A 20,339-nucleotide genomic window follows, 5' to 3' on the forward strand; every position below is an offset into this window, starting at 1 on the left:
GTAGGGCTGAATGGAACCATTTTTCAGATGCAGGAGCAGTTCCCCTTGGGTATGGGAACTCACACCACTGGTGGTACCGGTGCATGGCAAGGAGGGGAAGGCAGCACCATGCTTGGTCCCCGGGGTCTACAGCAAGGAAACCCCTCTGGGAGGGAGCACTGAGGTTGCGCGCTGCCACACACGCACCCATCTGAGTCCTCTTGCCCTGGGACCCTGCTGCTTATCCAGAGCACTTTCTTTCCAGTGAAAAGGCAGTGCCTTTGTTTCGACAAAGGTGCCAGCAAACAAATGCGTTCAGTTAATGAGCTAAATACCAACCCAGCAGAAGCTTCAAATTAGAAATGTGTTCCACATTTTCTGATGTTTATCATTTTGACTTCACTCCTCTTGTTTTGCCAGTTCTTTTCTTTTCCTTGCAGCAGCATTCTCTTTTACATTTGTCCATTTTGTCCTATTTATTTAGTTTGATAACTTGTCCTTTCTTAAGCTTGTTTTTGCTTTCTTTCTGCTGCAGGAACAGAGAGTTTATAATAGCCACAGCCTAACTTCAAAAGGTGGATCTGCAGTGTTTTAAACACTCATTACATAAGTTGTTAAAATAACAAAGACAAAATAAACATGTCCTCATCACGATGAAGAAATAATTCCAAGGGCAGTATAAGCATCTGCCAATCTCCAGTGATTCCTCTTTTCTTCCAAGACTTTCTGGTGAAGATTTTTCTTGCCTGCTTTAGCATTTCCTTTTATCTAAAGTTCAAAAACTTCTGAAAGGATGGATTGTTCTCTCTCTGCATATAATTGGGGGGAAAAAAAGAAAAAAAAAAATGTCATTGGTTAATCAGGACCTCCCTAACCATGTTCAAAGCTTAACTGAAACTTTTTGGTACGAGCTTCTTGTGCTGTGCCTGAGAACGCCAGTAGCTCACAATCAGTTCCTGAGGAGCACAGCGCTACCTCTTGTGGTACACCGCAGAGGTGGGGTTCAAGATAGGAAACCCATGCAGAGGAGAAATAAAGTTACTGTGCTGCCAAGGTATTTTGCTAGGAACTTGTTTTTTTGAGAGAGAGTTTTTAATCCTAACAAGGTGGGCACAAGGGACTGGCAAACAGACAATTTCAGAAATTTCAGAAATTTACAAACAGGGTTAAGAAGTGAGTAGTGGTGCTGCACCAATTTCACACATAGCTACCTTGAACTGTGGAAAAGTGAAGTATTTTGTTAAGTTCCGCAAATCTGTGGCTGTGTCCAGGTGTTAAGAGGTTGCAAACAACTTCTGAGTTTAAGCTGACACGTAACTTTAACAATTCGGTTTGGAAGAAGAAAGGCTCAGCCATATAATTATGGAAAATGCAGATTCTTTCATTTATCTAACCATTCTTTGTTCAATTTGAGAAAGATCTGGTTGGAAAAACTCGGTTACGGTTTGGCTTTCCAGCAACAATTTAGCATAAAACAGACTCCCAGCTTTAAAAAGAGCTGGAGTGCATATGGCCCTACGGCCGGAGCTGTCGGGCAGAGTCTGACCCCACCGTTGTGCGCCTGCATGCTTCGTCCAGCTGAGATACAGCCTCCCCATCACCCAGGAGGGCTGTGATTCCTCTTTCAAGTAATTCTGAAATAAGCTGGCCAGCACATAGTTCTGGGCTGGGTTGCTTGGGATAGCTAGGAAAAGTGTGTTGTGCCAGGCGGCTCCTCGGAGGAAGCAGTGTTGAGCAAAGGCTCTGAAATTCTTGCAATTAAATTATGTTGCATGAGAAAATACTGAACAGCGGAGAGTTGTGTTTTTCAGGAAAAGTTACACAATCTTTTTAAAGTTACAGACCGGTCTTTCTCTGAGAAACTAATGATTATAAGCTGATCAGCTTTTTGCATCGCTTTCATGCCCTTTCCATGACAGAAACATAAATTCAGTTAAAAAATAAGTGAGCATGCTTCTAGGTAACATTTGTACTTAGAGTAAGTTTTACGTATGGACTACTCTGAATTTTGAAGACAGTTTTCATTACATAGGATATACTGGAAACTGCCAGCAACCATATGTACAGTATATTTTACTATATTTTTGCTAATAAATGTGTTGTTTTTTTTTTCCTTTTCTCCTTTAAAGGTGTAATTTCTCATTCCACAAAATTTCAAAGCAGGAAGATTGGGCGAAGGAGCAACAAATCTAGGCTGGGGATTCAAAAGATTGAGAAATGTTCTCTTATTTGTTGTATTTCCAATTTCCAGGAATTCTTTGAACATGCAAAAAAGCTCTGGGATGATGAAGGTGTGAAGGCATGCTTCGAGAGGTCAAACGAATATCAACTGATTGACTGTGCACAGTAGTAAGTGTTTCTTTCTATGGAATTAATAGCCAAGAATGTAGTCATTTCTAAAAAGATATGAAATATATTTATATTTGCAAAATCTGGGTGTTAGGCAATGCAGCAACTGAGCATGTATAGCAAAAGTAATTGATGGCTTTACCATAGTCTGCCTTTATTACACAACTAAATATTCTGCTTTAGATACTTAACAGCTAATAAAGGCTAATATGAAAGGAAAAATCAAATAAGTATCTGTGTTCCCTTTGAAATATATTTATAGAGAACAATTTTGATTGAAACTATTAAGTTTTAAAAAGTTAGAACCAATCTTAGGAAAATGCTCTGTTTCAAAGTCTATGACTCAGTGCTGAAATATCTCTGTTTTTCATATTTCACTAAAGCTTCTGAGATTTTTACTTAACAGGATGCATACCTGCTTTACTATTATGTCTCTAGTATATTCCCTGGGAAAAAATGATAAGCACTATTTCGTTCAAAGTAGTAATATGTTTCATATAAATCAAGTCAAGCTGTACATGTGTACATAATGGTAGTAATCCTTGAACAGGTTTGTCTGATTGGGAATGTTTGGAAAAGAGATACGTAGTAGATTGTGAAGGTGCAGATCATAAATACGTAGTACTTTGATGAAAATAGATTAATCAGGAAGTAGTACATTAACGTGCCAGGGCTACAAAACTCCGCTGTCCTTAGTAATAACCCAGCTCTGAATTAGACTTTGACCAAAAATACACATTTCATGTGGACTGCTATTGCGAAAATGTGTACTCTTACAGTTGCTATGTGATTTAGGGTTTTCAGAGAACACACTCCAGTGTGTTATGATTTGTCTAATTGGCAGTATGGTCAGCAACAATACCGCAAGTCTGTTGTAGCACTCAGTGTTTTGTTTTTCTGTCCTCTCTGCTCCCAGTGCCTAGGCTCAAGCAGCGAAAATGGGCTGTGTAGCTAAAGGAATTGTCTTGCTTCTGCCACAATGGGGAATTTCGGTGCTGTGGGTTGTATTTTCTTTTCCCTTGTTCCAGACTATTTTGGGGAAAGAGAAGGATCCAATAATGATTCATCAGCACATGGAAGCGAGGGAAAATTGCATATCTGTAGGAAATAACTCATTTGACCTCAATGGATTGAGCTTACCAAAGCTCAAGCATTTGCCTTGCAACAGTTCAGCCAAGCAGTAGTTCTGTATAATATAAGGAAAAAAAAAAAAAAAAAAATTGGACTAAATTGTGGTTGGTGGGTCTCCCCTCCACCCTTGCCCACTGCTAATACTGTGGTACAGATCTGAGCTATGCTTGCTGAGAAGTCCAGGCTGACTGTTCTACTTCTACTGTATCTATTAATACACTCAAATAAGACCTCAGACCAGTAAAATAGAATAATAACATATATTTAAAGTAAATGAATACAAAGCTTACTGTAATGATCAGTAAAGACATGTATCTCCCAGTCCTGATCTGGAAAAAGAGTATTTTAAAGGACCCAGCAAAGACACTGTATTACAGTATTAATGGCACTGTATTTTCCCTTTAAAAAATGTGCCTAACTACAGATTTCAACAAGAAGGCTGTTTCATGGTATGTCCAAAAACTAAACAAAAATTGGGAAAAACGTGGGTCTAGAATGAAGTCCACTCTTCTGAAACATAAAATTAAATCCCACTACTTCTTTTTCCTAAAAGCTTGAAGGAAGGTTATTGTTATTTTTTCTGTATATTTTCTCCATCTCTTCTAACTGGCTTTCTTTTTCTGTTAGCGGGGTCATTCACTATTGTACTTACTACAGCACTTGCATAATCCACCACCTTTAAGACAGTTTATGAAACAGTGTTTAATACTTAAATATCCTTTAAACACGTGTGCTTTATATTTTGTGATCTACCTGAAAATGTAATAGTTAAGCAACTTACCCACATTTTCAAGTGTTCAGTCTTGGCATGGAGACTTGAAACTCAGGAATACCTGTGTCATTGATCTGATCAAACAGCCTTTTCTTCACAGGTGTTGACGTTAATATAATAAATTGTAATCTTAATGGGAAAAAAAAATAAAAAAATAAAAAATAATGCACCTAACTTTTATCTGCCCCTCCATCATTCCTTGAAAATGAAAATGGTACTAAGAGAGTCAATGAAAATGAGATTTTCAAGCCGTTGTATATTTGCTGCATGCTTGTGTTTATATATTGCACAGCAGTAGTTGCTTTACTAAGAACACCTCTGTGGTAACATTAGATGTTATTCAGAGTGCTGAGGTGAGGTCAGCCCTGTAGCTGAAGCAATTGAGACTGGGTTAGAAATACAATACTCATAAGCACAGATGTTTTCTTAGGTGAGAATACTTATGTGAGAATACATAGAAGATGCTATCCTTCTGGTTCAGTAGGTGTGGATGATGCTTGTTTTAGAATCTGCATGGTCATCTTTAATGGGTGAAGAAAAAAGGGGAAGGAGCATAATGCTGATACACATGCTTGCTGTGAGATTTTTAAATATCTATGTTGTTTTCATTGCACAGGCTTTGGGAGAAAGCATCTCAGGCTGTCAGCTAAATCCCAATCTTATACCTGTTAGTGCAGGAAGAAAGTTATCAGTAGGCCACTACTAATTTCTCTGCTTAAAGAAAAAAAAAAAAAAAAAAAAAAAAAAAACTACCAACTTGCATTAAAATTGTTGAAAAATATTGATAGATTACAAGTTGTATTGCTGACTTAAAATACTGAAAAGCGTTAGTAGTATATTATAAAGGCAGCAACTCAACTTCCTGACTCTTAAATGAGTTACCAATACAGTGTATTTTAAAAGAGTTTAATCTGGCTACAATACTTAGCTTCTCTGTTTTCAAAACTTAACTTAATTTTCTTTATTACTCTGGGAAAACTATTTTTCTGGAAAGAGAAGTAGTAGGAAGACGCAAAGGCAAATTCTTTATTTATATGGGGCCTGAAAGTTGCTTTTCTTTTATCTTTAATGCCTTTTTAAATTACCAGGATACCAATCCTCCATGGAAGTGAGAATCAGGGCCTGCTTGTCGGGCCGTTTTAATATTCTGATGTGACTGATGCACACATCTGCCCTTCTTAGTGCCATGCTAATACATAATGTGGTGTTTGTAGCAAATGTGAAACTGTGACTAAACAGGAGGTCAGACATTGTAGTCTGACAAGGCTAGATGTATCATAACCAACAATCTGAATTGTTCTTCATCACTAGCTACGAACATATTTACGTAACTCTTGCGGGGCTGGAGAATGTCTGTTATCATTTTTTTTTTTCCTTAATGACCATCATATATTTCTTAGAGAATAGTATCATAAACTGGCAGGGTATTGTATGTCCTGTCTTCTAACTTAGTGTTTCTTTGAAGCCAAGTTTCAAGTTTAATTTCAAAATTCATATTTAATTTTAAAAGTTGATTTTATTTCAGTGTGCCACCATTCAGCTTACCTAGATTTCAATAGGTTGGTTTTGTTTATGATTATAATTTTTTTTACCTTAGTTTTGTTATCTTTAACCTACTTTAAACTGCTGTGATTACATCTATATTCACATACGTTATATTCAGCAAATTTTAGCTCTATAAGGGACTCTCAGATTGTGCTTTAGTGCTGTTTTAGCATTAAACTGTCAAGCATATAAATTGCAGACCAAAATGTCTTCATTAAAAATTTCTTGTCATTCTGGAACAGTTTCCTAAAAGCTAAATAGTATTCTGTAAGAAGAATGCAACTCCTTTTTTAAAAAAAACATTTTATTTTCTTCATACTTGTTACTAAATGTCAAGTTCTATTGTATCCATGGAAGGGACTGCCCAGCAAACTCCCTTGAATATAGAAGAGAGAAACAAAAATAAAGGTCCGGTTATGGTGACCTTCATTTAAGAAAAGACAAAGAGTTGATGAGTTGGTTATGTGTCTCCATAAATATGTTTGCATCTTTTAAGAAAATTAATGTGTGTGGCAATGAAGAGGTATAAAATTTGGTTTTACAATAACATACCATGAGGTAGAGTTATAGGTTGTTACTGCCTGTTAGGTAATATGTCTGTAAGTGGGTTGACTTCATTCTAATGCTAGCTTTCTGCATTCAAAGTCCTTTTTCTTCACTGCCAACCAAACTATGCACTAATTGGTGGCTTCTTCAGCAATCCCAGAAAAGCTGTTGCGGTTACATTTTGCTTGGAAATTAATACGTGTGCCCAATGACAGCAGTGAAGTTGAAGAATTCTGCAGAATGTCAGTCAGTATCGAAGAACATCGGGGACCCCCAGGCTGGTGACATAAATCTGTTGTCTTGATAAAGTAAGAGTTATCTTAGTTTTGGTTGCTCACATTTTGCTCAGTTGACTGGGTAAAATTGGTTGCAGTGATGAAACGTAAGGTATGGGGATACTTAGAGCACTTGGGCAGTGTCAAGGAAAGGTAGTGGTTTGTAGAGCAGAAGAGAAGAATTAGGGAGAAAAAAAAAAAAAAAAAAAAAAAAAAAAAGCAGAAAAGCTAATGCGCTTTCTAGGTCACACACAGTTTGCTCATGGCATCTTTTCAGAAAAACAAACAAACAAACAACAACAACAACAACAAAAAACTACTACTTTAAAGTTTACTGGAAGCTTTGAGAGTTTTATTTTTTCTCATTGCATTCACACAAAGTAGCTGTGTGTGTGTGTGTGTGCACGTGTGGGTGGCCCTAGCTGGAAAGGTTGTACTTTGCTCACTGTGTTCCTCTGTTTAAGAACTAAACCAAGGGCTTAAGGGAACAGTGCCCTCAGCCAATAGTTTATCCCCATTTGACTACCAATCTTCTTTTCCTGATAAAAAACACCACTCCTGATACACTCAAGTGTGAAGGCCTAAATTGGTCTCTGTACAAACATTTGTGCTAATAAAACTTGATTATGCAAGTTCTCAGAAAAGCAAACACAAGGGATGTGAACTTGGCCAAAGAAAATTGATTTTATATTTGAGCTAATATACATGCAAAGGACACATCTCAAGTTCTTTTTCTTTGCAGTTATTCTGTCTTTGAGAAGGGTTTCAGCCAACCTATGAGGCATCTATCCTGGTATTAGGTGAAGTAATTAAAAAAAGTTTTTTTCAGTTGTTGTCCATCAGCTCCTGAAGTGTGAAAACTTTTCCATTTGTTTCGGGCCTTAGGAACATGTGTTGAAGTTATATTTCTAGGTTACTGTGTTCTCTCCTAGATATAAGGCTTAATCATTAGTATGGACATAATCACTGCTCTATTCCCTCTTGCAGTCTGAGGTCAAAAAGCCTATGTTGTCATTATCTGTGTCTTTTGTCTAGCATATCACTTCAGTCTTGTGTTGGTACATACACAGGCTGCATGGATGCCTGTAAATAAATATATGCATTATTGTGACTCTCATACCTTCACTTAGTGTGGCTTTGGGATTTGCTGTTTAATACTACTTCTAGGGATTTTCCTAGAATTGGCAGCTTCATACTCCAAATTGGATTCTGCTAAAGCTCTCACACAGAGAGGTCACAAACAGGCTGTGTTGACTCAGTGGCAGCTAAGTCCTTCCTGTGGTGCCTTCCCAACACCAGTTTCCAGTGAACCCAATCCACCCATAACACTGCCGTTGTCCTCAGTATTAACCTTTTCAAGACCAAGGTCTTTATTAATTACTAATTCTGTCTCCTTTGAAAGTTCTGTGTACAGTAATAATTACCAGTGTCTGTACAGCAGCAAGCCGCTTTTCTGCTCTGACAATGTGGGAGGCCTCAGCTTTGGTAGTTGAATAGCAGAACTGCTTTTTTTTTTTTTTTTCATTTCTCCTTATCATTAGAGCATAGGAAGGAGATGCTTTCTATCATCTCAGCATTTTTATTTGTTTTAAAATTTTCACTGTATACAGGATTAAATCTAGGGATTGTGCCGTCCCATATGTATTTTTCCTGTGCCTCCCCATCGTCATACACTGTTCAGTTCTGTCTAATTCAAGATCATTGAAACAGAAGGTAAAATAGTGTCATGGGCACCCTTGAGATCTGAGTTGAAATTTTGCTAAAAAATTCTACAAACTACTTAATATTTTACATAAAACTGTCACTGGTAATTGGCTGTATCAGTTAGTGACTGATTGTTGCAGCCCATCAAAGATTTTTGACATATCTCATGTCATATGTCTTTGACAAAGTAGATACATGGAACTGAGTGCCTTCAACTAAATTTGTATACTTTCTGGCTTGTCCCAGGTTTCTTCATAGTACTGAACTGTAGGAGTAATGCAGACAGTAGAGATCATGAAAAGACACCTAAAAACATCGAGACCTTCCAATGCTGAGTAGGGAATTCTTGTAGGAAAAATTACTTTTTAAGGAATTGCACAGATGCTTAGCAGAAGCATTGCAGCCTGTTGAAGTACTGAAATGCATTATCACTGCAAATCTATTGGTGATCTACCCGGTTACAGGCTAAATTACATGTGCCTTTTATAGAGTGTTAAAAGCAGTGGCCTTTTGCATCTCTTTGCCTAGACCCATGCGATTGTAGTCTTTGAACATACAAAAAGATGTCCAGCCACCTATCGAGCATCTCCCATTTGTGATGGTAACTGCTTAGGAACCACCAGAATCAAAACTGTATGTGAAGAAGGAAAAGGTGGTTGTGATATCGTAGTGAACACGTTGCTTCAAAATGATCCCGTCTGTACATCTCTGTGGCTCATTCACTGTGGCATCTTCCCTGCCACTGGGGATTTCTGGAAAAGGGAAGCGACCACTGCAGGGACCTAGAAAATGTCCTCACCATTAACCTTCCCTGGGAAGATGGCCAGCATGAGACCAAAAGAGTCTGACCTGGTGTGCTTGCATGCCTCATGACAAAGCTGCAACAGAAAATGTAAATGCAGTTACTGCTGAATAAGCAACTGGTGTTTCCAAATTTACATGGTCGTATTATCTGTGAAATCATTAGCAATCTATTAGCAATCTGACAAGTAGCAACAATCAATAATCAGAGTACCTGCACCATCTAAGGAAGGGATGTTAAGAAACTTAAGTCTTTCATTTTTGTCCCTGAAAGACCAGTACGGTTTATGTGTGTTGTGACACCATTTGAAACAAAATCCAGAATTATTTCCTTTCCCATGCCACCTTCTGTGTTTGGATGCCCTGTTGCTCGGACATGCACCACCTGTGTGTTACCAGTCCTGGTGCCATGGTTTGGTCTTGTTTGGACCATGCTGACTGCATGTGGGAAACAGAAGCGCTCCTGAGAGGGAGTGCTCACACCCATCCTGGAGCTTGAAATACACAGCCTGGGGCTTGCAGAGCTCTTGTTGTGCTTTCTGATAGCTGCCTACTTTCAAGACACCTTGGTGTTTCTTCATGCATGTCTTGAGAAAGTGAGAAGGCGTATTGAAAGGGAAGTGGACCGATGAAATATGGCTGCTAAAATTGTGGTTTTGTTGTGGAAAGGAAGAGAGCAGAGGGAGAGTGGGAAGGAGTAGCTGAAGGATTACGCAGGAGGAGAAAAGTCGCCTTGCACACCGATCAAAGAAACATGGCTGAAATCTTTTTGAAGTGCTTTAAACACAGTTGTAACATTTATTTTCAAATGTAATAGAGTATGACTGTAGCTTCAGATTCGTATTTGAAGCATGCTTTTTATTGGCAGGTTAGAACCAGAAGGTGTGAAACAACTCAGAACCTCTTTTCATCTTTGCTTTTTATCTTTAATAAATTTCCTTCCTCATAATGGAGTAATAAGTAAATGCAGGTCTTTGTATAGATTAAAGTAAACACACTGGTTATAAGCTAGATTATATATTTTTAAAACTAGTGATTCTTTTTAACCTCGGTAATTATTTATTAAGTATAGAACTTAATGTTAGAGAAAAGATGAAAAGTATTAATCAATGGTAAATGTTCCGTTCCTTGTGTTACTGAAATTTTGATGGTGATATGTGTAAATAGACTAATGATTTTCTTCCATCTAAAGTTCACTTCTGTTTATAGACGGCTCACTATGAGAATAGAATTCCTTCCTTTTTCTTGATACAGCATCACTTTCAAACCATAAAAAGATCAGTATATAAGGTAGAAGCAAATAGTCTTTGGTAAACTGATGAGCAGGTTTTCTCCACTTACCTGATTTAAACTATAAACTCTAACCAGCCATAGAAAAAATGAGAGAGATTAAAATTACAGAGTAATTATTTTAGCCTTACTGATGTGTCTTCTAAAAGAGGTGTTTGCCAGATAAGACAAAAGTCATTCTGGTGTATGTTAGGCTTACATTTTTCACTGTTTACTAACTATCAGAACACACTCTCGAGAGGCAGAATTGTGGTTTCTTAAAATACACACTGGAAATTTTCTGAAATAACCATTTCATCTGTTGTAAATTTTTGTTGTTGTTGTTCCCCTTTTTACCCTCACTCATTAAAAAAATATCATCAGACTTAACCAATTCTTTCTTAATTTTATTAATCAAAATGTGACCATGATCATGTAATACTATTATTTAGAAGTACAAAAATGTGGAAGAAGAAGCTGCTGTAGAAACTGCCAAAATAGATACATTTTTCCATATCCCTTCTGCAGAGTTGTACTGCAGACTTTCAGAGGCTTGTATGCATTTACAATACAGTCTTCAAGCACTTTTAGAGCCCGAGCAAAACCCACTGAAGAGTCAACACACTTAGCATCGGCCTCAGTGCTCATGCTCTCCAAGTGTTGATGTCCCTTAACCGGAAGAAAGAGCATTCTGCTCTATGTGTTGTTCAAGAGCCTGTGTGTATGCTGTATCACAGCAAAGAGGATCTCTTAGAGGACAAGAAGCAAAGAGATTCAGGTACAGGATTGAGTCAGAGAGCTGGCACAGTGGGCCAGTGTCACTGGTGAAAGTGGCCAGGATCTGGGATGTTGAGTGACAAGAAGGGAGGCCTTCTTCATGGAACTGGTTTCATTAAGGGCTATTTAGTTTGAATTTTGTGTATTATAAGTAATATGAAGTACTTTTCAAATATAACACTGTGAAATAATTTGGTTGTTAAAAAGCAGGTCTTCGAAAGTAACCTTGAAAGTTGATGTCTAGCTAGAGTACAGGTAACTACCAGTAGAGAGAAGCTTTAAAACTGGACATTTCCCTGATACTGAACCAAGGAGAGAGTAAATCCCTTCGAGCAATCATGCTGATACAGCTTAGCACTAGAAGTCTTTATTGTGAGTCATTGCTTGGTGTCAGTGTCTCAAAACCTCTTCAAATGAAATAAAACTGCAACTGTTGGTTATCTAGAATCTGCATGCAGGATTTATGAGTACATTTCAGAAGGAAGTTGTAGGTCATTCTGTCAGCTGTAGTGTTATTTATATGCTTTTCTTGGTTTAGGACTGTTCCAATGTATGCATGGGAGAAAGAGTAAAGTATGACCACAGCCAGCTTTATTATATTGCAGAGAACATTAAGAGTCACATATTTATTCCACTTCTCCAGTTTCTGTCAATCAATAGGGAATTTCACAGAATCACAAAATTACAGAGTCATCTAGGTTAGAAGAGACCTCCAAGATCACCGAGTCCAACCTCTGACCTAACACTAACAAGTCCTCCACTAAACCATATCACTCAGCTCTACATCTAAACGTCTTTAATTTGGTCTGTTTATGCACAATTCATTGTTGAATGTATGCATCTTCTCAATGGGAAAGATCAGCTGGTTAAAGAATACTTTAGCCTATTAATAAGTTTATCATTATGTAACACAAATATATTTTAAATGTTTCTGTGGGACTTTTTTTTTCACTGTGCTCCAAAGATAAGTGTGGTTTTTGTTCTGTTGCCTTAAACCTAACCTACTGTGAAACATTTGTTTACATAATAAATATTATGTAATAAAATAATTGTATAATAAAAAAGAAGCAAGACCACTGGAAATTTAATGCCAGGTTATATGTGATGCTGTCAACTTACTTATAATTGGGGTTTGACTTTCCTGAAGCTTCACATACATTTTTTCACTTAGAGATGGTCAGCTTTTCTATTTACAAGTAGACAATTTCACAACACAAGATAACGGAAGACCAAGAGTCATTTTTCTTCCATGAGGAAACATTTACTGACCAGACTCTGCATACATGGGCTCCTCTGCATTTACATATGTGCCCAGCTTTGTTTATGTTAGGATCTACAAGAAGCCAAGGTTTGGGTGGTGGTGTTTTTCTAAATTAGTGCTACACCAACAGATTTGAAAAAAGAAAAATGGTGGAATGCAGAAGTTAAGAAATAAGAAAATAAAATAAGGTTTATACTGTGTTGGAAAAACGTAGAGGCTAAGCCCCTGTGCTTAAAAAAGAAATCTTACACCTCAGACTAAACAAAGATGTAGTCTTGGTATTTATCAGTTTGGTTGTAATTCCAATTTTAAGGTAAGTCATACTGGGAGACTAAGCAGTTTAACAGTGTCTCTTTACTTCTTGTAATTAAGTTAAATCTAATTTTGTTCCCTTTTAATACAAAACAATAATGATACTGCCAGATTTTTGAAAAAGTTTATTTGACTTCAGAGAAGCCATTTCAATTGTGTCTATTGTAGAAGTATTCTTTCTGATTTAATTAGAAATGTTTGTTATAATGGTGGGTTTTTACACAAAGTTTTATTTGAGCATAAATTAAGCAGTGGAAAAGAAAATATGTGCAATATCTGTCAGTAGACTTCCTGTGTAATTGACCAAATAATTGTCTTCCAGAGCAAAATTTTAAAATGTTAATTTGTTCTAGAACTAGTTCAAAAAAATACTGTTCTATTTTGCTCCCTTGAAAATTCCTCAATTTGTAATCAAAAAAGACAGATGATCTTAAGCAGTTACCATACTTCACTGCCAAACATGAGAAGATGAATCTTGAAATCCGTTGTATCGGTTTTCTGAGAAGAGTTTTCAGATTTAGTCTCCTTTCATGAACATTGCAGGGGAGGCTGAGGGGTATATTGTTTATTTTTCAAATACTTTATCACAGAAATGAGTTGTACTGAATCCAGATAACCTTTTAGAACATTTTTCTAACTGAAGATTGCTGACACATTTAATACTTTTCTTGACTCCCTGCCTTCACCTCCTTCCTTTGTGTTTTGTTGTTGTTATTGTTGTTTATTTGTTTGGGGTTTTTTGTCTGTATAAAAGATACCTTTCCTCTGGTATAAAAGAAAGCGTTTGGAGTTGAGAAAATCCGCATTCTGGATGTCAGCATTCTGCAAGTATGATGATACAGATACACCATTTCTTTCCAAACACTTTGTGAAGAAATGGTAATTCTTGGACTTATATGCTGGCACAGCTATGTCAGACTTGCAGTTGCTTACACTACTATATCAAATTATCGAAAAATAGGTTATTAATGAACAGTAGTGTCAGAGTGAGGAAACAGTGCTGTAACCACTAGCGTTTGTTCTATTTAGGGAATACAGAAGTAAGCTGTGGTAGTAAAGGGACTTCTTAATCCATTATAACTTCTGTCTTCACTAAGTTTGTTGGCATGTTGCCTTACAATGTAAGGATCTTAGAAACTTTTTTTTGATAACTTTGCCGTATACTAGATTTTCTCCACTAACATATTGGATTCTGTTTTGAAAAGCTCTTGTGTAAAGAAACAGATTCCAGTTAACAAACATTTACTACATTGTACAAAATTGGCAAGCCTGGTTATGAAGCAATCGCAATAGCTCACTGTATCAGCATTGTTACTGCTGTTAAAAAAAAAGGGGGGGGGGGGGAGACAATAGTAGTCACTAATTTTTTCTCCAGTTTCATTTTCTGTTAAGACATGCATGGAGGTCTTTTGTTTTTGTTTTCCCTGCTTTAGCTTGCATTATGCACTGGCTACTCACCTCACCTCATCCTCTGTAGCTGGTAGGCAGCTGATGTTTGTAGGATTGTCACTGAAGGGTGAGAGGGAAGAGATTGTGGTGCAGAGGGAATGCAGAGTACACCTTGCTTCCATCAGTTCCAAACAACACAGTCAACAGTTGAGGTTTTTGACCTGATAGTACTTTAAAAGTAATCATCATCAAGTTACCTTACGAAAAACTGGCAAGGGTGAGACCTCTATTAAAGATTATTCAGAGAAATTGCTTAGCATGTTTATAAATACACAGTTCTGTACCTCTGGCAGGGAGCTCATCATAATATACAATATGTTGAAAGAATGATGATATGATGATTAAAACTGATTTTAGGAATGTTCTTACATAAGTTGTAAACAAGTCATACCAATTTAGAGTGTGGAAAAGAAGAAGAAAGAAAAGATTGTAGGTGGGCGAAGATAATAAATAGAGGGTTCCCAAGTAAGGCAAAAATAATAAAGCACTGAGTATTTTTAGGCAGGATTGAAGAGTCTTAAAGCATTGGACCTTGCTAGTAGTCTCTTACGTCTGTTCTATGAAGACATAATTCTAAATGTTGGAGATTGCACTGTGACAGGCTTTTTAAGGTATGTCCTGATGGAAATGAGCAGAATGGACATGGAAAACAAACAAACAAACAAAAATACCTACAATACTGAAAAAAAACATTTGCTAGATAAATCTGTTTCCACATCGTATGAAGAACACAATGCAGATAAATGTTCAGAAACGTGAGTAAATACACTGCTGCATTCTGAGCAGCTTGTAAGCCTGGCTAAAACACAGTTAGAGTAAGTGAGGTTAGCATTGTTATTGTGAAGTTACCATGGTCTTAAAGGAGACTATGAAAACAAATATACAAGGAAATGCATTTAACAACAAATAAAGAATATTCAGAAAAAATAACATTCTAAAGACATTCTGTGAATTTCAAAAAGGGAATAACTGAAAGGCTATTCCAAAATATTTAACCTTCTGAACACCTCAGAGCATGTGATGAGTTTAAAACAAGTGCTTTTCTCCCCAAGGAAGACTTGTTTCATCTCTTCTAGCCTTGTTGTTCCAGAAGATGGTTATCTTCTGCAGTAGCTGCTAGAAGCACAACTAAACTTCTTTCTGGAGGAAAAATAGAAAAGACTTTCCCAGTGAAAAGTCTCACTTTTATTCTGCCTTTCATCGGACTGACTGTAGTCATCTTACTTTGTGGACCTCAGAGTTCTGGGCAGAGGTTCTTCTAACAGTTATATTACTGTCCTCTATGTCTTGAGACAGTGCATAAGCCCACCTCAAAAAAATGGGCAAGAATGCTCTGTATCCTTCTGTACCATGTCAGAAGTCCTTGAAGACCAGTGAAAGAGGTTGTGCCTTCAGAACGCTTGCTTGCTTTCTGCAGCCCCTTGTAAATTACAAATTACCAGTGTTTCTCCGTTTTCTCTCTCAAACTAGGGACAGAGGCATGTCTTGTTCTCCCACTGCTTTTGGAGATTTCAGCATAAAAACTACATATATTCTGCATTTTATAAAGGACTACAGTATCACCTTACCTGTATGCAACAGTTATCGCAGCACTGGTTGAAGGTCTTCTGAGCAGAATCCTGCATGTGCAGGATTGCATTTGCATTGTCCTTTTGCTCTGTTCCAGCATACAGATTGCTAACTTGTGGTCTTGATTTGAATTAGAAGTGCATCTCTTTTTGTTTGCTGACATTTGTATTTCCCTTTCTTCTCCACTTCCTTATAGTATCTGCAGATCCATTTCTTTGCTTTACCTCATTTTGTTTGTTCGTTGTTTTATTCTTGGCAGATTGGCCATTTGCTATGACATGGATCTCTGTGCTCTTGAGATAGATAGGTAATGTGTCCGCTTGGTCAACAAACAGTGAGGTTCACCTGTCTACTTGGATACGTAAAGTTGGCTCATTTTATCTACTATTTATTCCCAAGCTTTCTTTGACTTTTTTAAAATGTTTTTGTACTTTGTTATTTTATGTAATTTCCAGAGGCAGAATACAGGGGTGTTTATTCAGAAACTGTCATTTGTCTGTAAAGACTAGAAAGCACTGTAGCATTTTTCAATCAACTGAGGTCTTTGCATTTATGCACTGAAGGAAGTTCTTATCTCTATTTTCCTACTGCATCCTGTCAGGGAACAGACCATTATCTGACCCATCAGATCTGAACGTGAAATTACCTTTCACATTAAATTACCTTTCACCTTAAATACCTTTATATTGTCTAATACAATTATATTATTCTACTGTTCATAATATGTTAGGGTTGGCTTTTTTTTTCATTTTTCTCTAACAAAGATCTTAATATAAGTCTGCTTTTTACGTAATTCATGCTGCGGACATGTGGCTGCTTCTCCATACCTTGTGATGAAGGAATAGGGTGTCATATGTAGTGATTTGCTTGATAAGTGCTAGGCCTAGGCATGCATGACAGAGAGAGCACTGTTTCCAGAGGAACCACAAAAACAAGCATAGAAAGGCAGGGAAAAAAGAAAAAAAAAGACTTCATTTTAGAACAAATTCAGCATTACAGCCAGTATTCCAAGCATTTTGAAATGATTCTTCTTCCTACTAGGAGTCAGCCGTAAGTCCAATAGGGAAATAATGGCAGCTGAAAACTGTTGTGAGTGTTGTGAGCATTTGCAAACCCTTAACTGTATCCCTGAGAGGATTCAGTGCAGTGCATCTTGGTACTCTCAGCATATGCTGCAGATTGTTTCCACATGACAGTTCATAACCTAGCGGCAGAGAAGACCCCAAGATCTTTACGATGCCACCTCACTTGTAAGGTAAGCAATATGTGCTCATTCTGCTGATGTTATCAGACAAAACATACCAACAGGAGAAAAAAGGGGAGAAATGACCATTTCATTCAGAACAGAAGTTTTCATTTTTTTACTAAACTGATTCTTGCAGTATGATTCTCAAGTGAAAAGAACCCATCAGGAACTCGCACGGAAGTATGCTGGAAATTCCCAAACGTCGCATAGTGTGCATAAATATTCAAGCTATTCACAATTTGAATATTACTTTTTATATGCATTTCTGCTTCTATTGTTGTATAGTTTAAAAGTAATTAGGTAATATCTCTTTTTTCTGAGAAGTTGATGATAACCTTGGAGAAATAAAGTAACAAGTAGAGCCTGGTTTCAGGAAAGAAACTTCCTAAAACCATAATACCTTTAAATATTTATTTAAGTGTGAAATGCTCTTTTTGTCTGTAAGTAGCTACTTTTTCAATTGAAAGGATCGTTTTTTCTCCAGTTGCATGTCCTCAGTTGAAATTCTCAAATGCTATAGTGGCCAGTTGGATTAAGTACTTCAGCTTTTTTCTGAGGAATGTGAGGACTCTTTTATTTGCTCCTCTGTCGCTAAAAGGTGAAATACTCAAATTCTAATTGTTTCCCAATGTGAAAGCAAAGAGGGCATTGAAATAAATCATCTGTTTGCTATGTGCTTAAGGCCTATAAGGACTGTGAAGGAAAGAAAATATATGGAATTGCATTAACCCTCAAGCTACGAACAGTAACAGCAACAAAAATGCTGTGCATTGACAGTGGAAGATTTTGAGTAACGGGGAATGTGACAGTGGATTGTATGTGGCACGATGGGGGTGGCTGGCCGTGCAGAAGAGTTGCTTCCTCCTATCCCCAGCTCCTCCACTGCCTTCTTTGTTCCATGACGGGACCCCCAGTTGGCTTTTGCATGCCAGCCCCGTCGCTGCTCACATGTTTTAACTCAAGAAGTTTGTCAAAGCATCACTCCTCTGGATTAAATGTAATACAGCTGCAGGTACCCATTCAGTACCTTATTCATCTCCATCTTCTTCAGTGCTCTGAGCAACAAGCGACCTCCCAGTTCCAATTTCCTGCACTGAAAATGACATATTTTTAACATTTATGCAGTTGTATGAGGAAGTATGTATGTGTTACACGTGTGCAGGTAGTTCAGAAGATTTCTCCCGAGTCATGTCTTCCAGATCTGCTACTAACTTGAGAAGGTAAGGGGGCTCTGGAAATAAGCTGCTTTCCTTCCTCTTCCCTCCCTCACTGCTGCACTAAATGCCAATCTGCTTTTTCATCCCTCATTTTGCCTTCCAGTCCCCTATGCCACTTCCCCTGCACTGATGCCTCCCTGAAGCACTGTTTCGACTCTACTTCATAAATATTCCACAGATTATTTCGGGTGGTGGTTTCCAGAGTACTATGCTGAGATGTGGTATAAAGCCAAATCTGCAGCTTCCTACTGGAGTCAGATAATGCCAGAGACATTATGCAGACTTTGAAACTAAGTATGCCAGTCTAGTATTATGCATATTCCTAGAATATCTTAAGCAGCAGTGTTCCTTCGTTTCAAAAACAACAAAAAAAATCCTTGCAGGTCACTGCATGACTTTCTGTCTTTGAGCAAGATTAAATTAGAGGTAAATTGGTTTGGGTTTCTTGGAATGACCGTGCTCATGTTGCATTGTATTCTGTTCACAAAGCTCAAGGCTGATTTTTGCTCTGACAGTGTATGTAAGTTGTCTGATGGTGGTAAGATAAAACAGTGTAGAAGCTGCTTTTTTTGCTAATCTTATTTGACCGTCAGTTTTACAGCAGGCTTAGTAGTAAACCCATTTAGTGCAGTTATACAGGTCTGGGGATCCTTTGGCTGTTTTATTTGTAATATTCAGTCCCATTTGAAGAGTGGGATTAAATTCAAAGCATTCCTCCTCTTTTTTTTCTTTTTTCTTTTTTTTCTTTTTTTTTCATTTTTTTCTCTTTTTTTCCTTTTTTATTTTTTTTGATCCCCTTCCCTCTCTTTTGGAAAATGTGGCATGTTTCTTTGTACTTATCTTGGTAGTTTGAGCTAGAGTTAGATGCATTTCTAAGGATCAGTCTGAACCTGCAGTACAATGCACAGAGATCTGAATGGCCTGTTGTCAGCACCAGTTAAAGATGCTGTGACAAATCAGCAGAGGAGTGGGGGGAGGAATCAGTTTACAGCTAGGGAAACTACAATAGCAGTTGTATTGGGAAATCAATGTTCTCTTGGTGGTGGTTTTTTTTTATTATTTTTTTTTTATTGCCCAAATGTCAGTGTTTCTCAATAGCTTGCTCATATGAATGGGAGTCCAGGGAATTCTCCATGTCCAAATCATAGAACATGTGCTATTGTTTGCATTCTCCTCAATTTCTGAGCTGCTTACAGCAGGCTGTAATCATGTATCACGCTGATTTTTGGTCTCTGTTATGCATTATTTCAGTTTCTTCTGACTTTTGTCTTCCTTATTTACACAGAGGAAGCAAAAGGGCAAACTTCATCAGGAAAAAAGTGCTTAGAGTCATAGCTTTCGTCTGGAGAATGCATTATCTGTTTTGGCCTTGGGGTAGTTTATCCCTGTCTTTCAGTTTACCCATCTGTGAGAAAAGGTGTAGTGCCTTCCTTAAGACCTTGTAAAACCTGTTCTGGTGTTTGACATTAAAGGTTGTTCTGCAGGAGTCATAGGTTTTTTCGGTACAGTGCAGTCATAGGTATTGGCTTGTCTTTCCGATCGCTGTGAAATAATTGTTAGTGCTGCTCTTTGCCAAAGACATCATTATTCTGTCTAGAAAGTATCAGGACAGCTTCATTACTTCCTGGAAAGTGTTTGGTGCGGTACAGGTACAGGTCTGGTCCTTCTCAATTCTCTTTGTACAGCACATCAAATGAACTCTGCTCATGCAGCTATAGATGAGATCAAATTATAAGTTTGGGAGAACTCATAATAATCAGATTCAGCATAAGTAAATGTAGCCAGAATCTTGTAGTTCCACAGTGTACTTTATATGAGTTTTTATTTTAATATTGCAAATGTTTCCAAGTTTTTTAGAAAAAATACTTATGCCGGAGTGAAGGACACGTGATACACAACATAATCTGTGATGCACAGGCTGTTGCAAGACCCCCTGACAAAGAGGGGGAAAAAATGGAAATTATTTAGGAATGTTTTTCTCTAACCAGCTCAACTCTGTCCACGCTGGGAAAATCCACCAGGCTGGAAAATGGTCAGCCAACAGCTTTGTCTTTAATGTGCATAAGAACCAGTGTAAAACATGAGTGATTCAAATGTCATTAACTACCACTTTCCCTGTCTATACTACCAGTAAAAT

General features: G+C 37.5%; 1 protein-coding gene across 1 annotated transcript in view; it reads left to right on the top strand.

Moving 5' to 3' along the window:
* GNAL (G protein subunit alpha L) overlaps positions 1–20,339 on the top strand; it is a 120,248-nt gene that overhangs the window by 61,432 nt on the left and 38,477 nt on the right. The window contains exon 5 of the mRNA XM_035318318.1: positions 2,231–2,328. Coding sequence (XP_035174209.1) covers positions 2,231–2,328 — 98 coding nt within the window. The remainder of the gene's footprint in view (positions 1–2,230; positions 2,329–20,339) is intronic.

The sequence above is a fragment of the Oxyura jamaicensis genome, chromosome 2 (assembly GCF_011077185.1).
Source record: "Oxyura jamaicensis isolate SHBP4307 breed ruddy duck chromosome 2, BPBGC_Ojam_1.0, whole genome shotgun sequence".
NCBI lineage: Eukaryota > Metazoa > Chordata > Aves > Anseriformes > Anatidae > Oxyura > Oxyura jamaicensis.